General features: G+C 45.7%; 1 protein-coding gene across 1 annotated transcript in view; it reads right to left on the reverse strand.

Annotated features, from left to right (window-relative positions):
- Positions 1-1,220: 1,220 nt before the first annotated feature.
- The window catches only part of UVRAG (UV radiation resistance associated), an 87,546-nt gene continuing 69,791 nt past the window's right edge, over positions 1,221-18,975 (reverse strand). The window contains exons 14-15 of the mRNA XM_060273928.1: positions 8,432-8,523; positions 1,221-2,015 (exon numbers count right to left, since the gene is read on the reverse strand). Of these exons, the coding sequence (XP_060129911.1) occupies positions 1,325-2,015; positions 8,432-8,523 (783 nt within the window). The 3' untranslated portion in view covers positions 1,221-1,324. The remainder of the gene's footprint in view (positions 2,016-8,431; positions 8,524-18,975) is intronic.

The raw sequence follows: 18,975 nt of genomic DNA on the forward strand, positions 1-18,975 counted from the left end.
ACACCATGAAGTAAATTAAACTTTTATTCTGCTATACATATATATATTTATATTTATATATATTTATTTGTGAGCTCACAACTGAGCCCAGACATCGGTATACAATGTTGAAAGCAAGAGCCAGACACACCTGAACTCCAAAATAATAATAATAATAATAAATGCATATCGTCGGGAATCTCAAGCAGACCACAAAATCCGCTTGGATGTTAGTGCAGTTGGAAACACGTGCCCCAGTGGCAAACTACCTCATCTGGAGTCAAACTTGCTCCACTGGGGGGAAAACCAAGTTGTTGGACAACTCCAGTTGAGAAGTACAGAAGGTTTGGTTGATTCTCCCCCACCTCAACCAAATAAAATTATTATTAAGTATATTATTAAGTATGGCCAACAGCAAGCACTATTCAGAGTCCATTCACATCATCTCAAAACCTATTGCACTGTATATATAACATCTGGCTTGCGTGTTTGTATACTGCTTCACAGATTGATAGGGTCTGGGGGGGGGGAATAATTAATGTGCCTATGGATTGATTTATTGCCGTTTGCTGGTCCCATGAGACACACCTGTAGACAAAAGTGCTCCAGAGAGCTACCAAACTGCAGAAGCAGCGTCTTCAGTTTTCAGGTCTGGCTTGAGTGCCGGAACTGTATTTCTTCCTAAACTGGCCACACAGTGATAAGGCTGGGGTAAGACCTAAGCCCACAGAGCTTCCCTCTCCACCCCCACCCCCACTCAAATTTTCTACCTAGAAGCAATGGGAGCAATATGCCGGGCATATCTCCTGCACATGACCCAAGGAGATAACATTGTGTAGGGAGAGGAGTTCTTACTGGATTTGACAGGGCATCTTGCCCCTGAAGCAGGAAGGGCGGCAAGACCTGAAGGCAAAAAAGCTGTTGGGGAAGAGAGAGAACGTGTGGTGCACAACGGCGTACACATTCACCCCTGTATGTCTTCAGCTAAGCGTTTGACTTAAATTTTCCACCACCCCAACCTGTTCAAAGGGCTGAAAGAAATCTAAAACTTAAAAGCAGGCAACGCACCAGTGGCCTGATCCAATTGCCAGAACAATCTGTAAATACTAGGAAAACCAGGAGATAGGAAGCAGCAGAGGTTTACCTGGACTGTGGCGATACCATGATTGTGTGCAACCCAAATCTACTTCCCAAAACTATAAAGACAGTTCTCTTCTCTCCCCCGCCCGCCCGCCCACCCAATCCCACCCGGTAACTGATCAGGGATTATGAGTGCAAGTTTTATCTTCATTCCAGATACATAGTTTTCACCTCGTGAAACGTGGCACCGCTGTGTCCCAAAAGCTCACTTGTCGGAACCCTTCCGCGGCCTGCGGAATGTGGGGGCGTCCTTGTTCAGCGCACAAATCCTCCGGGAAAACTCCTCGAATTCCCCCAGGACTTGGTCATCGCACTCCACCGCCACGGCGTGGTCCACCGGGATGTAGTTAAAGGCTTCGAGCTGGTCTCCGGTGCCGAAGCCCGTCGCTTCCATGCCCATGATCTCTTCCGCTTGCTCAACCGTGCAGAGGAGGTCAGCGCCAAGGCTGCCCCGGAAGGCACACAGCTGGTCACTGGTGGCCGCATCAGGGCGCTCGCTGGGCAACGCCGCGCCGTTTATTGCACGAGAGGGTCCCAGGAAAGACTCCTGTTGGTCTCGGGAGGTGTTTGGGCTCCTGTTTTCGCCGTTCAGGCTGTGGCGCGGGTCCCCTCCCTTTTTGCTTTCTTTCGAGAAGTCAATGGAGGTATCTAAAGAGGAGGATAAAGACCCGGCCTTCTTATTCGGCTCCCCCGCAATGGCAATGGGCTGTGTTAAAGCAGAGTTGTAGCTCGGAGGAGGAGTCTTGTACTGAAGTCTCTCGTTCTCAGAGTTGGCCCGTTTTCGGAGTCCCTTGTCTGGAGAAGGGTGGCTGCTGGTGAACCCAATATCCAAACCCCCAAACGCAGTACTCTGCCTCTTTGGAACCGGAATGGAGCTGGAAATGTGGTGCCGATCACTATGGGGAGAAATGATAAAGACAGCGAAAGGTTATCTCACCGAAGCATTGCTAAGGTCAGTGGAGTCCAGTTCATCCCTTCCAGGTTTGCGATTACAATTTCTTATTTCAGTAATAGGCTTCTATGCCTACTCCTATGGCTCACTATTTTATTCATATGCCATTGGAACATCAGAGCTTTCTTTTATCCTTGCCACAAAACCACGAAAAAAGGCATACAGCAAGAAAACAGTGACTTCTCCCTGGCTTTGCGATTCAGTGGAGATCTGAGCCCAAGTTTCTTACATAGAATCATAGAGTTGGAAGAGACCACAAGGGCCATCCAGTCCAACCCCCTGCCAAGCAGGAAACACCATCAAAGCATTATTGACATATGCCTGTCAAGCCTCTGCTTAAAGACCTCCAAAGGAGGAGACTCCACCACACTCCTTGGAAACAAATTCCACTGCCAAACAGCTCTTACTGTCAGGAAGTTCTTCCTAATGTTTAGGTGGAATCTTCCTTCTTGTAGTTTGAATCCATTGCTCCGTGCCCTCTTCTCTGGAGCAGCAGAAAACAACCTTTCACCCTCCTCTATATGACATCCTTTTATATATTTGAACATGGCTATCATATCACCCCTTAACCTTCTCTTCTCCAGGCTAAACATACCCAGCTCCCTAAGCCGTTCCTCATAAGGCATCGTTTCCAGGCCTTTGACCATTTTGGTTGCCCTCCTCTGGACACGTTCCAGCTTGTCAGTACATGAAAGGCGCACTTCCTATCCACTGCACCACCATTTAGTATTGTTTTGCTTTAGTTCATTTATGAGGCTCAAAAGCTAAGGGTGGCACTGAATGTATGGCCATGGGACAGGGGAGAGGGGGAACCTCACGAATCATATGCCAATTTACCAGCAACATAGGCACAAGGCAGGTCACAGTCACTCTCGACTTGATCCAACTTGGCCAGGTTTTAAACTTTTACAGAAGTCCCAAGCTTATTTGAGGTCCTGGTACCCTGAAAGCTTGCACGTTCTGATGTTAACAGACAGTGCCACATGCAAGTCTCAACTTTGGATGCTGCATCCTAAGCCATTCACTTTTGCTTCTCCCTTTCTGATGAATTCCAGAGCTGGCTGTAAGGTACCCGCAACTCCCCATTTACTTGGCGGTTACCTTCTGGGGCACTGTGCGTCTAAGTGAAGTTGTGTATATTGGAAACACCACTGAAAATGCCTGCAAAACCTTCTTCTGCCCCCACCCCTTTTGTGATGTTTTCGGGTCTCTTCCGGGTTCGGAACGATGCATAGTCACACACATATTGAACGTGAATAAATGAGGGGCTGCCTGTATTGATTTATCTTCTTACTACCATCAAATTGCCCTAGGCTCAGGCACTTTCTCCCTTGTAACTCTAAGCGAAGAAATCCTACGTTTGTATCTCCCCAGACCCTGGAAGAGGAAACCCTCTTCAGAGGAGAATTTTGCATTCAAATAAATGCTGGAACTTCCAGACGACTTTGACATGCTGTATCAGGAACTAGAATCCCTTAAAGACCAAGACCTGCTCCCAACCTATTCCTAAATACATTTTTTTGGGGAGTTGGGGACGGGGGCGGGTCGGCAGAGATAGTGTCTAAAAAGTTGCACTGTGATCATAATTTATTTGGGCAATGTCTGAGGAGTTCCACTTTGGGAAGCTAAGTCAACTGGATGTTTAACTCACTTCATCTCCACTGCTCACGTCAATTAAGGTATACACTAGCTTTTTCCAACCTGGTGCCCATGCTGGCTGGAGTGGATGAGTTGCAGCGCACAACATCTGGAGGGCAACATCAGAACAGCTAACAATGCCATCCACAATGAACAATTATTTGAGGTGAAGCCACATGCAAATAGAAACCACTTTTAAGAATAATCGGCGCTACAAAATCAGTGCACTTATTTCTGCCTCGCTGTTTTTGCCATCATTTTTTAAGGCTTGCCTCCGACTTCCTGGTCAAAAGATCCTTCTTTAAAACAAAACAAAACTCTCGATTAAACCCCACCCCCCAAACAGATTGCCTTGTTATTTAATATGTTTGCAAAAGGCCTGCAAAAACCTATGTAAAGACAGAGTACAATTCACAGTCTCAAATATGTATCTTTCCCTCTGTACAAAATGTTCCCTCCGAGGGACATTACTTGATCGCAGCTGGTTAAAACACTAAATCGTGATTGTCTGGACCCCTGCCAAGATGCACAGCTATATAGCCCATTGGTATGAGAATACTTTAAGGGGGGGGCGGGAATGTAACTTAAACATTTGACCCCCCCCTACTTTTCTCCTTTTGGTTGCAAATATGACCTCATGGCAGCAAGAAATGAAGGTGTTTAAGTTGGTTTACAGCCATCCAAAGAGTTTGACACTTCAGGCAAACCCTTTGGCCAGTATCATGTCAACTACAGAAATGCGGGAGGGGGGGTCCTAACACCTCTTTAAAGATTATAGCTTAAATAATGCAGAGTAATGACGGGGGTCAATGAAAGGTGCCAGGAGGAGATGGCCAGTAACGAAAGCAGGGGAAACAGAAATCACAACATAAAGCGGTTCTCCTTTAGAAGATGGGGGAAAGGCAAAGATGCCGTGGTCTGGGCTCAGGATCGGTGCAGCAACTGGAGTAGAGGCCGTGTGAAGCTCCATGCTGAAGAAGATTGTGCAGGGGAAGGGTCAGCTTGCATGGTGTTCCCAACATTTCTCCCCCCCTATGCTGAAGGCAAAGAATCATGGAATCGAGGCCACTGCACTTATGGGATTCTTGCGACGTACCCACACCACAAAATTATGAGTATGGCACACAGGGAGAGAGAGGTTATACGTTCTTTTTCGAAGAAAGAAAGGCCAATGCATTTTGGAACAAGCCTTTGCCAGGGGGCGTGTTGCGAATGGCAATTCTCACCGCGAGTGCCTAAATTCACCACCGCTGTTACTTTCCGCGTGCCCAAACACAAGAAGCCTTGAAGCGACTTACAACCATGGAAACACGTGGCATGTTTGTCGCTGAAAACCAAATGCGCAGGAAAGACGGAATGGAACCTCAAAGGTGTTCATCCAACGAGAATAGGAAGGCCTAATCTTGCTCACACAGACCATAACCAGACTGCAGTTATGACAATGGTGGTGCCTGGCAGGTTTCACTGGGGAGAGATTTCCACAAATGTGGAAGACAGCACTGAAAAGAGGCCTGGTTTCTCATTGCCACCCTCCACACCTCCCTCAGAGGAGGGACTATATTAACTTCCAAAATGCACCAGTCCTAAAATCGGTCTTCCTTCCATCACCAGGAGTTTCCTCCTCTTCTCACTTCCCTGCCAGTGGTGCTTTCCTGGTTTTGTGGTCCTCGCCACCGCAGGAACACAACCTGTGGTCCCAGTTAGCACCTGAAGTGCACCGAAGCAGCAAGGAAAGGAAGCAGCCCCCTCTTCTACCCTCAAGATGTGAAATGTGGACCAAGCAGGAGCAGAAACCAGTTGTAACTGCCATGGACAGACAGCAAAAAGGGGGCAAAGTGGGTAAATGGGATCAGGGAGCTTATTGCGACAACAAAAAAAACCCATCTCAAAGTTCCCCTTTAGAGCTGGAAAAGGGTTTGGGCGGGTGGGACTTTTGGCTCAATCCTACAAAGGACTGACTTGCAAGAGCACCCATCCATCACAAATATTAACCCTAGGCACTATATATGCAAGATGCAGCGGCAGCCACTGAGCTGGAAGGCTTTAAAAGAGGTTTGGTCACATTCACAGAGAACAAGGCTACCAAACGGCTGTTAGTATTATCTCCAGCATCAGAGGAGCGTGCTTCTGGAAGCCAGTTGCTGGGGAGCATGGGTGAGAAGAGAGCATTCAGGTCCTACTCATGGGCTTCTGAGAGCATCTTGCATCTGCCAACCATCATGCCTAGCAACTGCTGATGGACCTCCCCCTTCCACAAACTTGTCTAATCCCTTTTAAAACTACCTAGGCTAGAGACCATTGTCTCTTGTGGCAGTAACTTCGTACATTATCTACATGCTCTACAGCAGTGTTTCCCAACCTTGTGCCTCCAGCTGTTTTCGGACTACAATTCCCATCATTCCTGACCACTGGTCTTGCTAGCTAGGGATGATGGGAATTGTAGTCTCAAAACATCTGGAGGCACAAGGTTGGGAAACACTGCTCTACAGGGAACTGGCTTCCGGCACCAGGCCAGCTGGCAGACCAACTCTGCGCTACAAAGTTGTCTGCGAATGCGTCCTGAAGGCCAAGTCACTATGAGCCTAAACTCACAACAAGAACAGCAGCAGCAGCAGCAGCAGAGTCTTGTAGCAACTTAAAGACCAAGGTATTTATTTGCAGCGTTAGCTTTCGTGGTCTGGAGCACCCTTCAACAGGGTGCTTCCTCGCAAATTCTTTTTTTGGGGGGTGGGGTGGGAATGCATATGCTCAACACCTGTCAATCTCACCCCACTTGTCACAAAAGACACTGGATTAAAGGCAAACACAGGAGAATTATCAAATGGAAGGAATCCCACGGAAGTGCTGTAAACAAGAAAATTCATGCAGAGGGGGTTTACCCTCCCCAATCTCATTCTGACAGAAGCGAAGGGGCATCTGGCAATGCTTTGTCAGCCGTGCGGATCAAAAGACTCTTGCAGTCAATAGTGTGCCCTACCTGCCGCACATATATTTATATATATGCTGCCATAAATTGTAATAGCTGGAGATCAACTTAACCATCTGTGCACAGTCATTTGCATGCAAACATTCCGTACATGCACATGTGAATGGGGCTCTGGCACTCAAGCGTGCTTGCGCCCAACTTCCCTAGCTGGAAACGGGCCCCCCCTAATCTTCCCCTTGAGGGAGGATCTATGAAAAGCCTCATTACCATTTATACTGTAAGGAAGTACCAAGAGGGACCGTTCAGAATCATCGGACCTATCTGAGCCTTGGAGGTGAGAAAGAAATGAGCCATAGACATGCGCCGAGGGGGAACGCGATAGTCCCAGAGAGGCAGGGCTAATAGCCACACAGGTTTTGAAATATTAGCCAGGCAAAGAATGTGTTTTGTCTTGATAATGAGAACATGCCACTCTAAGGAGCCACCCAGGGACAAGGGTCTACCTCAAGTTGGAAACCAGAATTCCACCGCGGGGAAAGCCAAATCCTGCATATTTTCCACCAGCAAACTAAGCTATGCAAATGACATACACCGCATGCTGTCGCTTGATCTATTTGCTAGGTGGCTGGCATGCTCCACCCAGCCTCGGTGGCAGGGCTAATAAGAATGCCAGGCAGCATAATATTAATTAACCAAGGCTTGGACTTATCACGCCATCACATTTGTGGCTGAACTGTACGAAAAATATGATCAATAGACATTTGGGGTGGGGGAAGCTTTGAAGAAATATGGAATTGGGGGGGGGAGATACAGCCATCTCACATCTGGAAGCCCCACAATCTCTTGACCCCTCCCCAAGTTCCAGAGGCTTTAGAAAACCTGTCTTGGCCTTTTAAAAGCTAAAGCTACTGCCTCGCACCACCTTGCCGACAAAGGTCCGTATAGTTAAAGCTATGGTTTTCCGAGTAGTGATGTACATAGCTGTCAAGTTCTCCCCCCTCCCTTTTTTTAAAAGGGTAATTCCCTTATGCTGAATAGGCTTCCTCGCGAGAAAAGGGAAAACTTGACAGCTATGGTGATGTATGGAAGGGACAGCTGGACCATAAAGAAGGCTGATTGCCGAAGAATTGATGCTTTTGAATTATGGTGCTGGAGGAGACTCTTGAGAGTCCCATGGACTGCAAGAAGATCAAACCTATCCATTCTTAAGGAAATCAGCCCTGAGTGCTGACTGGAAGGATGGATCGTGAAGCTGAGGCTCCAATACTTTGGCCACCTCATGAGAAGAGAAGACTCCCTGGAAAAGACACTGGTGTTGGGAAAGATGGAGGGCGCAAGGAGAAGGGGACGACAGAGATGGTTGGACAGTGTTCTCGAAGCTACCAAAATGAGTCTGACCAAACTGCGGGAGGCAGTGGAAGACAGGAGTGCCTGGCGTGCTCTGGTCCATGGGGTCACGAAGAGTCGGACATGACTTAACGACTAAACAGCAACACTGCCTGAATATGCAGCTTCATATTCAGTCTCAGATGAATTAAGAGATTCTTTAGCACAATATTCTAATTCTCCTGCAAGAGATCAGCTCCTATTTTTATACAGCACATCCAACCCATATGTGTTCGAGGCTCCTGGTCCCCAAGTCACAATCAAGTGACAAAAGGTTTGTGGTGGGACACACTGGAAACTAAAAAGTCATGAGAAAGAGCTCTAAGTGCAACTTCCTAGATATATAGTATGTTCTACAAACTTTTAATCATTTACCCCATCTTCCCATTACTGCAATGCACAAAACTTACCATCTGACCATGAGGCCGTGCTCCAGGAAGTTCTTCAGGTTAGGAAGTGTCTGCCTTAGATCTGTAGTTCCCAGCCCATGTTGGTATCTAAGCTATGGAGAGAGAAATAGGTGTATTAGCACATGATTCTTCTGAACACCTGAGTAAACCTTCACGGGCTTAAGATGGGACAGCGGCCTTGGCAAGCTGTATTCCAAGATCTGCATGCCAGAGAAGACATTTGCTGTTTGAAGGATGCAATTCCAAATACACATGTGAGAGCACCACTGAACACCATGACTCTTGTTTCTGAGGAAATATGGAGAGATTTACACTGCAAATCTGCAATCTAGAACCCCAAGGTCCACCAACCGGCACCAGTTGCAAAACAGCAGCTCAGACAGGCAGATGTACACTAAGAATGAAAAGGCTTGGTGCTTAGCCAGGAAATAGTAATCACTACCAATATCACAAGTCCTTTCACACAAAAACTCACTTAACGTTCTTGTCCAGCAAAGTGGTGGTGGGTGGTGGGGTGGAAGAAGAGGAGGAGGAGAAACTTTTAAGCTGCTGCTATTGTATGACAAACCTAGACAGTATATTAAAAAGCAGAGACATCACCTTGCCGACAAAGGTCCATATAGTTAAAGCTATGGTTTTCCCAGTAGTGATGTATGGAAGTGAGAGCTGGACCATAAAGAAGGTTGATTGCTGAAGAATTGATGCTTTTGAATTATGGTGCTGGAGGAGACTCTTGAGAGTCCCATGGACTGCAAGAAGATCAAACCGATCCATTCTGAAGGAAATCAGCCCTGAGTGCTCACTGGAGGGACAGATCGTGAAGCTGAGGCTCCAATACTTTGACCACCTCATGAGAAGACTCCCTGGAAAAGACCCTGATGTTGGGAAAGATTGAGGGCACAAGGAGAAGGGGACGACAGAGGATGAGATGGTTGGACAGTGTTCTCGAAGCTACAAACATGAGTTTGACCAAACTGCGGGAGGCAGTGCAAGACAGGAGTGCCTGGCGTGCTATGGTCCATGGGGTCACGACTAAATGACTAAACAAATTGTCTGACAATTGGGAATCAGAAAAACCAAGCAATCTACCAGAAGATTCTTATCTACCTTTTCCCCACCCTTGCTTTGGGGCATATGTTGCACATCACACTTCTGAGGTGCTTGTGTACCATCACAAATACCTAAAATGTGTAAATGATAGGGATGTTCACCTGGCACCTTCATTATAAACCTTTAGGTGCCAGGCAAAAATGTTCCTTTTTAACCAGGCCTTTGGTTGATTTGATTGACATCCTATGCCCTTTTAAAATGTGGGGTTTTTTTGGGGGGGGTGTGTGTGTAATTTTTATTTTGTATTTATGTATTTTGTGGTTTTATATTTTGATTTTATTCTGTGAACCACCCTGAGACCTCTGGGTGTAGGGTGGTATATAAATTCAATGAATAATGATAACAGTCAGAACAAGAACGTGCATCTTGGCCACTCAGGTGAACTAGCATCAATGAGACTGAGCCGATGGAAGAAGAATCCGAACTGTGAATTGCAGCAGCGCAAATGAAACAAAGCTCAAAGGCATTTGTTCACAGGTCTTTTCCCTGGCCCACCGCTCAGAAGTTAATGCTCCCAGGGAGTTTAGATTAAGGAAGATTTAGTACGATTTAAACAACTGTGCCTGCAGAGTGATTGCCTTTCAGCATGACTAATCGAGGGCTGCTGTTCGCTTATGCTTCACAGACACGGCTTGGTTCTCACAAGCCACTCCTGCCCATCTGAGTCTGCAGGAACCTCTTGTAATAATTGCAAGCTGGAGCTCAGAAACAGTCATGGACAGAAGGACTGTGGAAGCTGGAAAATTGGGCTTTGCTTGTAAGCAGGGGAGAAAGAACCACCAGATGCAAGAGGAGGAGAGTGCCTGCAACACTGGGGTGGCGGATGTTGTCCCCATCTTCAAAAAGGGGTGGGAAGACCCAGGTAAACTACTGAGCAGTGAGCTTGACAGGGAAGGTCCTAGAAGATACCAGTAATTTAACCCTCGGTCTGTGAGCACTTAGAAAAGGATGCTGTGATTACTAAGACGCAGCATGGGTTTCTCAAAAATAAATCATGTCAGACGAACCTTATTTCTTTTCTTTTCTTTTTGATGGGAGCAATAAGCTTGGTGGGTCAGGAGAATGCAGCGGACATAGTGTATCTTGATTTCAGTAAGGCTTTTGACGAAGTCCCCCATGATATTCTTGTGAGGAAGCTGGTGACGTGTGGTGTGCGCTGGATGAAGTAACTGTTAGGTGGATTTGTAGCTGGTTGGCTGACCAAACCCAAAGAATACTCATTAATGGTCCTTCGTCATCCTGGGAAAAAGTGACAAGTGGGTTGCCATAGGGTTCTGTCCTGGGCCCACTCTTGTTCGATGTCTTCATAAACGACTTGGATGAAGGAACTGAGGGGATGCTCATTAAATTTGCAGATGACACCAAACCGGTGTGTGTGTGTGTTAGCTAATGCTGCTTCCTTGTGACAACCCTATAGATATTTGAATATGTCTATTGTATCTCCTCTTAGTCTCATTTCCAAGCTAAACATCCCAAGCACCTTCAACCATTCCTCATAAGGCTTGGTTTCCAGACCCTGGATCAACTTGGTTGCCCTCATCTGCACACATTCCAGCTTATCAATAACCTTCTTAAATTGTGGTGCCTAGAATGGGACACAGAACTACAGGTGAGATCTGTCCAAGGCAGAATAGAGTGGGACTATTACTTCCCTTGATCTGGACACTATACTTCTGCTGATGTAGTCTAGAGTAGCATTAGCTTTTTTTTGCTGCTCCATCATGCTGATGACTCATGTTCAGCTTGTGGTCTACTAAAACGCCTAGATCCTTTTTGAGGTATCCCTTATCTTATATATGTGCATCTGGTTCTTCCTGCCTAAGTGTAGAACCTTGCATTTGTCCCTATTGAATTTTGCTAGCTTGGGCCCAGTCCTGCAATCTGTTAAGGTCATCTTGAATCCCGATTCATTATATATTTGAGTTACTTTTAAAAGCCCATCCTCAACTCCTAATGGTTCGTAGTATATAAATAACTGGATTAAGGGACTTGAGAAAGGCATGCATCAGTTCCAAATATAGGCAGGCTGGGAAGCTACGCAACGGGAAAGAGGCTATATTCTCCATATAAATGTAACAACTGTGCACTACTTTCGCTTAATCATTTTAATTTTCGGAGTTGTCAAGGGAATTCAACAGCACCATCCAAAAGAAGCCTTCAAGTCAGATAAAAGCTTTCTTGGCTCCACGTATGAGATCATTTTAGCTTTCTCTTAGGTATCACAGTGGAATTGCTGACTCTACTCAAGATTTAAGTTCTCCCTTTTAAGTGCAGTACTTTGCCGGAGGTGGGGAGGAATCAGCACATCTTTCTCAATGGGAACAGTAAAAGTGGTTTTAACATGCAGTCGACACACTTCAAGCAGCTGTGAAGATGCAGCTACAAAAGCATTCAGGATGCCAAAAGGGTCCCCACTATGATGGGGCAGTTATGGGCTGACCAATGGATGGAATGGCTCGAAGCCAAGTCCTGTGTAGAGCCAATGCATAGCAGATTCCTCCATTAACAGAGACCTCAGAAGGCACATCCACATAGATTATATTAGAGCAGAGGCAGGATAGGAGCCTAGGAGGGCTAAGGTTTTCTTGGGCCACCAGAAAATGCAATAAAATAAAATAAAATCCATTGTTGGGATATTGAAGTAAGCTGAAGCAATTGTGCAGGCTTCAGAGTTTTGGGAGGATGTCAATGCTGTAAGTTATAATAAAAGTCCTGGAAAAGGAAGGGTACCACCTAGCTCACATTAGCCCCTTTCATGAAAATGAAGCCCACAATGGGCCTCTGGATCCACCATAGAATAATGCAGATTATCACACATAGTTGCCATACATCCTTAAGAACCTAGGAGGAGGCTTGCAGGATCCCTCTAGAACTGCATCCTGTTCTCAGAATAAAGGTAAAGGGACCTCTGACCATTAGGTCCAGCTGTGGACGACTCTGGGGTTGCAGCGCTCATCTCGCTCCATTGGCTGAGGGAGCCGACGTACAGCTTCCAGGTCATGTGGCCAGCATGACTAGGCCAATTCTGGCGAACCAGAGCAGCACACGGAAACGCCGTTTACCTTCCCACCAGAGCGCTACCTATTTATCTACTTGCACTCTGACGTGCTTTCGAAATGCTAGGTGGGCAGGAGCTGGGACTGAACAACGGGAGCTCACCCCGTCGCGGGGATTCGAAACGCTGACCTTCTGATCGGCAAGCCCTAGGCTCTGTGGTTTAACCCAGAGTGCCACCCGCATCCCTCAGAATAGCCAACCATTAAACAAGCAGGCTAAAAAATGTGAGTTTAAAAGAGGGCAACTCCTAAAGGCTCTTCAGATATAAAGCTGTTTCATTAAACTTGACAGGTGTAGCAGCTACACAACAAGAGAAAATTCCACATCTAACAAATGCTAGCAGGATACAACCTTCAACTTGCCATTTATAGTTTCATCCAAGTGCAGAGTCCACACCATTTTAAACAGAGCACGTTTATATTTGGGTATTTTTTATATTTTGTTCTGCTTTGTTTTGTGGTTATTCAAACTTTTTGTAACCTGTTACTATAGCATAAATGCATTAAATAAATAAGTCTGGCAATGTTGGGCTCGTGGTCAAGGCAGACCTGGATGAGCTGCAGGCCACTATCACCTGCTATCTTTGCAGCTCAGAGGGTTTTTTGGGGGGGGGGTGTCTGGGGAGGTGGGGGATCCTTCTCCAATCCAGGATCTGGGTTCAGCTCCAACTCATATGTTGCTTTCTATCTGTGGACAGGGTGGGGCAAATGGCCCACAGACTCATTCCTCTCTCACAGTGAACAGGGGCTTAGAGGGATGGTTTCCTACCATGAAGCAACAGAATAAAATAGTTTAGATGGGGGGAAATGAGGAGCATCAAGCCTGAAAGCGGGGACACTGGCCGAATTGTGAAAGGCCACTGCCAGAGACCAGAGATAAGCTGTTGACAGGAGTACGCAATGCTGGATCAGAGCGCATTGTTTGTTCATAAACTAACCCCTTTCTCCATGGAGGTATGCCACACTTTGATTTTATTTGGTATTACAATGAAGACAAAGGAACCGTTTATATGAGTGAACTTAATGCTTGATAATAATAATAATAATAATAATAATAATAATAATAATAATAATAATAATAATAATATATTTGTACCCCGCCCATCTGGCTGGGTCTTCCCAGCCACTCTGGGCGGTTCCCAACAAAGATTAAAAATACATTAAAATGTCACACATTTAAAACTTCCCTAAACAGGGCTGCCTTCAGATGTCTTCTAAATATCAGGTAGTTGACATCTGGTGGGAGGGCGTTCCACAGGGCGGGTGCCACTACCGAGAAGGCCCTCTGCCTGGTTCCCTGTAACCTCACTTCTTGCATGGAGGGAACCGCCCTTGGCACTGGACCTCAGTGTCTGGGCAGAACGATGGAGGTGGAGACGCTCCTCCTTCAGGTATACTGGACCGAGGCCGTTTAGGGCTTTAAAGGTCAGCACCAGCACTTTGAATTGTGCTCGGAAATGTACTCGAGTGCTAGAGTGAGTTCCGCTCTTAAGAAGAGGTAAAGGAGACCCATTAAAAGCCGTCTCATTTTCAACCACTATTTTACCCAAAGTGAGTTTTTGAAAGAGGCCAATTTAGAGGGCAGTGCCATCATTAAGGGCTTCAAACCCAAACCCAACAAACCACAATATCAGTGTCTAATTCTTTTTACGATCAGGCCACAGTCTTGCACTATAAACCTGAAACATCCCAAAGTTTATGCCTTTGTATTTATTTAATCTCTTCAGTACCGTGAAGTGATGTTTATCAGATTTCAAGACATGGGCGTATTTGGTTTGTATGACCTCACTTGGAGGGAGCTTACGCATTAATCTAACAATCATATCTATCAAGAGATTGTTTTCTCTCTCTCAAGGGTTAGAAGTTCACTAGCCCGATGAGGAAACTTAATACAACTCTTGTTCCCATAAAGAACAGAGGGGGTTAAGAGGACAAAAACAAATCTAAAAATGTTGTCGTCTGAAATTTCAGATTTTCCACTAAAATTCGAACCAGAGTGTGGTAGGTTGCAAAGGAGTGCCAAACCACAGTTTGGTGTGTTGCTCCTCAGCTGCCACAGTAGGCAAGTGAATAGATATGGTTCCTTCCAGCTTTCACCACATGATTATCCAATGCTATCTTGCTCTGCCCATCACCTTCCAAAAAGCACTTGCGCCTTAATCGCTAAGATTGCAGTCTGCGTATCAGAGAACATTGATGCTCGGGACGATTCCAAACACATTACCTACTGCAGTGATGGCCAAACTTGGCCCTCCAGCTGTTTTGGGACTACAACTCCCATCATCCCTAGCTAACAGGACCAGTGGTCAGGGATGATGGGAATTGTAGTCCCAAAACAGCTGGAAGGCCAGGTTTGGCCATCACTGACCTACTGTAAAAACAAAAATAGTATTTCTCTAAAGAAAATCTTGATTTCAAGAGGGTCACTAGATGAGACGATTGATTGATACAAGATGGTATTAGACCAGGGGTAGGCAACCTAAGGCCCAGGGGTGGGATGCAGCCCAGTCGCCTTCTAAATCCAGCGCGCGGACGGTCCGGGAATCAGCATGTTTTTATATGAGTAGAATGTGTGCTTTTATTTAAAATGCATCTTTGGGTTATTTGTGGGGCATAGGAATAGTTCATTTCCCCTCCAAAAAATATAGTCCGGCCCACCACATGGTCTGAGGGACAGTGGATCGCTGAAAAAGGTTGCCGACCCTTGTATTAGACTCTTATCAAGCCCTATATAAAACTAGGAGAAGGGGACGACAGAGGACGAGATGGTTGGACAGTGTTCTCGAAGCTACGAACATGAGTTTGACCAAACTGCGGGAGGCAGTGCAAGACAGGAGTGCCTGGCATGCTCTGGTCCATGGGGTCACGAAGAGTCGGACACGACTAAACGACAACAACAACATGTAAAACAGTCCAACAGTCCACCTAGATTTACCTGGCAGGATGCATCCCTATTTATACCATCTCTGTCAGCCAAGATGGATGGGGCTATCACCTGATATCGCAGTGATGCCATGAGATCCATTCGCAAAAGCACAGCCCTATGCTTTCAGTTGATTGGCAGTGCCTGCAAACCCTCTTTCAGCCCAGCTGTATCTTTTTCTGCCCGGCCCCTGATGTCACGAATGCCATGTGTAGGACATGTGGGCTTTGTGTGGCCAGAACAGTGGCACAGACAAGATGGGGAGGCCAGGCTGCAGGTTCCCTGATGCTGATAAGAGAGTGGCTCTGCCTTGTACGTATCAGGACCACCAGAGAGGGTTAAAAAGAAACGGCTACTCTGGATTTCCATTCCTTGACATCCGTCATATGCATAGGTTATAGTACATTTTGATGAGATCTCTGAAGCACCTTTTACCCGATCATTTCCTGAAACCGTTTTATTATGCTTTGTGGGTTTATTTAGCATGTATGTATAGGATTGTGCTGTAAATAGACTTTCTACTCACAATCACAACACTTTTATTGGCATAAAGGGTTTATTTAGCATTTGCAAACTGCATTGATTTTAACTACAATAAAGAAAGGAAAGGCAAACATTTTCCTAACAAAAAGCAGAGACATCACCTTGCCTACAAAGGTCCGTATAGTTAAAGCTATGGTTTTCCCAGTAGTGATGTATGGAAGTGAGAGCTGGACCATAAAGAAGGCTGATCGCCAAAGAATTGATGCTTTTGAATTATGGTGCTGGAGGAGACTCTTGAGAGTCCCATGGACTGCAAGAAGATCAAACCTCTCCATTCTAAAGGAAATCAGCCCTGAGTGCTCACTGGAAGGACAGATCGTGAAGCTGAGGCTCCAATACTTTGGCCACCTCAGGAGAAGAGAAGAACCCTTGGAGAAGACCCTGATGTTGGGAAAGATTGAGGGCACTAGGAGAAGGGGACAACAGAGGACGAGATGGTTGGACAGTGTTCTCGAAGCTACGAACATGAGTTTGACCAAACTGCGGGAGGCAGTGCAAGACAGGAGTGCCTGGCGTGCTCTGGTCCATGGGGTCACGAAGAGTCGGACACGACTGAACAACAACAACAGTGCGTGGAAAGGTAGGGCAGACTACAACTCTCTCTCTCTCTCTCTTGTGTGTGTGTGTGTGTGTTGTGGGGGAGAACTTCGTATTCATTAAAATAGGACCGGATTCTCAGGTTGAAGAGCTAGGAATACACAAGGACTCCTGTGAGCCTGCTTCTCACAAGTTTATCCGGCACGAAAAGCGTGAATGTGCTCGTTTACCTGCCCATCCCCACATATGGCTTTGATAAAGTGTCTACTGTAGTCAAGGGAAACTGAAACTAAAGTTTTAAACCTGACAACACCAAAGCATAAGATTGGTGTGGTGCAGCTGAAGCTGCTATTATTCCCTGATTGCTTAAAATTTGTGCCCCTTTTTATTTTAACACATTATAGCAAAGCAATGTACTATGAAAAATCCTAGTCTCACCTCCATGCATTATTAGCTTCCCGGCCCAGAAATCCACACCAAGAGAGTGTTAAGGGTAGAAAAGTGACACGCTCCCATGCTTCAAAATACCGCAGCCGGTCTGAGGTTCTTTACTTCATACAGCTCACAGTTATATGCCGATAACTTCTATGGACTGGTGGGGCACTGCATGGGCATTTCTAGATTTCTATGAACAATATGCAATGCACTGCTTGCATTTATTTAGCATACTTTCTCCAACAGATTGCTCAATGAACAAGAGGCAATATGCACAGTTATACATAGCAGACCCACTAAAATCAATAGAATTAGCTCCACTGAGTTCAACTACAGTAGTTAACTCTCGAGTGACTTTATATCACTGATTGAAAAATAGAGCAAACGGGTGCTTTGGATAATCAATAACCAACAGGCAGGTATTTTGTTTTAGTCTTAGATGTCATCAGGCTAAGCGTAGATGCGTTCTTGAATTGCATCACATCTATTAGGCACCCAGGAAATTTCTGGTCGCAGGATCATAGAATTGTAGAGCTAGAGGGGACCTTGAGGCTCATCTAGTCCAACCCCTGCAATGCAGGAATCTCAACTAAAGCACCAACGATTAGAAGCAATAGGCTATGTGTTGAGGAATGTCTTGTCTTTCTGGAATCCAGTATATGATCCTTTACTTTTAAAATTAATTCCACCTCTAACCAACACAGCCTGAAAGACCCGCTCCATCTGTCTCTTATCTGTTTCCACCTCATTTGGTCATTATAAAAGCTACTGTCTATGTATGGTCAACCACCCACCCCGCCCGCTTCTTCCCCATCACGTGTTTTAGATGGTAATCCTGCAGGCAGAGATTGTCTTGTTTTCACTGACTGTATGTAAACTAGTTACAGGTAGGTAGCCGTGTTGGTCTGAGTCGAAGCAAAATAAAAAAATTCCTTCAGTAGCACCTTAAAGACCAACTAAATTTATATTTTGGTATGAGCTTTCGTGTGCATGCACACTTCTTCAGATATCTGTGCATGCACACTTCTTCAGATATCTAAAGAAGTGTGCATGCACACGAAAGCTCATACCAAAATATAAACTTAGTTGGTCTTTAAGGTGCTACTGAAGGAATTTTTTTATTTTGTATGTAAACTACTTTGAGAGCCTTTTTCAGGGTAATAGTGCTCTAAACCAATAAACACACTATCCACAAGCAAAGGCCCCCACTTCTTCCCAGCAGCAGAGCCTAACGCATGTCTGAAGACATTCAGAGTTCTAATATAGTAAAAAGGTAAAGGTAAAGGTCCCCTGACAGTAAGTCCAGTCGCAGACGACTCTGGGGTTGCGGCGCTCATCTCGCTTTACTGGCCGAGGGAGCCGGCATTTGTTCGCAGACAGTTTTTCTGGGTCATGTGGCCAGCATGACTAAGCCACTTCTGGTGAAACCAGAGCAGCGCACGGATATGCCATTTACCTTCCCACCGGAGCCGGTACCTATTTATCTACTTGCACTTTTTAGCATGCTTTCCAACTGCTAGGTTGGCAGGAGCTGGGACCGAGCAACGGGAGCTCACCCCATCGTGGGGATTCAAACCGCCGTCCTTCTGATCGGCAAGCCCAAGAGGCTCAGTGGTTTAGACCACAGTGCCACCTGCGTCCCTTAATACAGTATTTAATATAGTCCCTTAATATAGTACTGAGCTGTAAATAAAGGCTGAAAGTTTCCCAGGTGTCCCCAAATCAAGGTCACCCAGGTGAAGCTAAGAAAAACAGCCGGCCAACAGCATTTTCCCATAGTTAGAAGCCAGACAAAATACTTACACATCTGTAATTTTCCAATCACTTGTTTTAAAATGAGAAAATTAAAATATTTGAATTTTCTGCCTTCTGACCAGCTGGAACTGAATGATGCAATATCTGCTTGTTTTATTTGTTAAGTAGTAAAACAGTTTCTTACG

The sequence above is a fragment of the Zootoca vivipara genome, chromosome 4 (genome assembly GCF_963506605.1).
Source record: "Zootoca vivipara chromosome 4, rZooViv1.1, whole genome shotgun sequence".
In the NCBI taxonomy this organism is placed as follows: domain Eukaryota; kingdom Metazoa; phylum Chordata; class Lepidosauria; order Squamata; family Lacertidae; genus Zootoca; species Zootoca vivipara.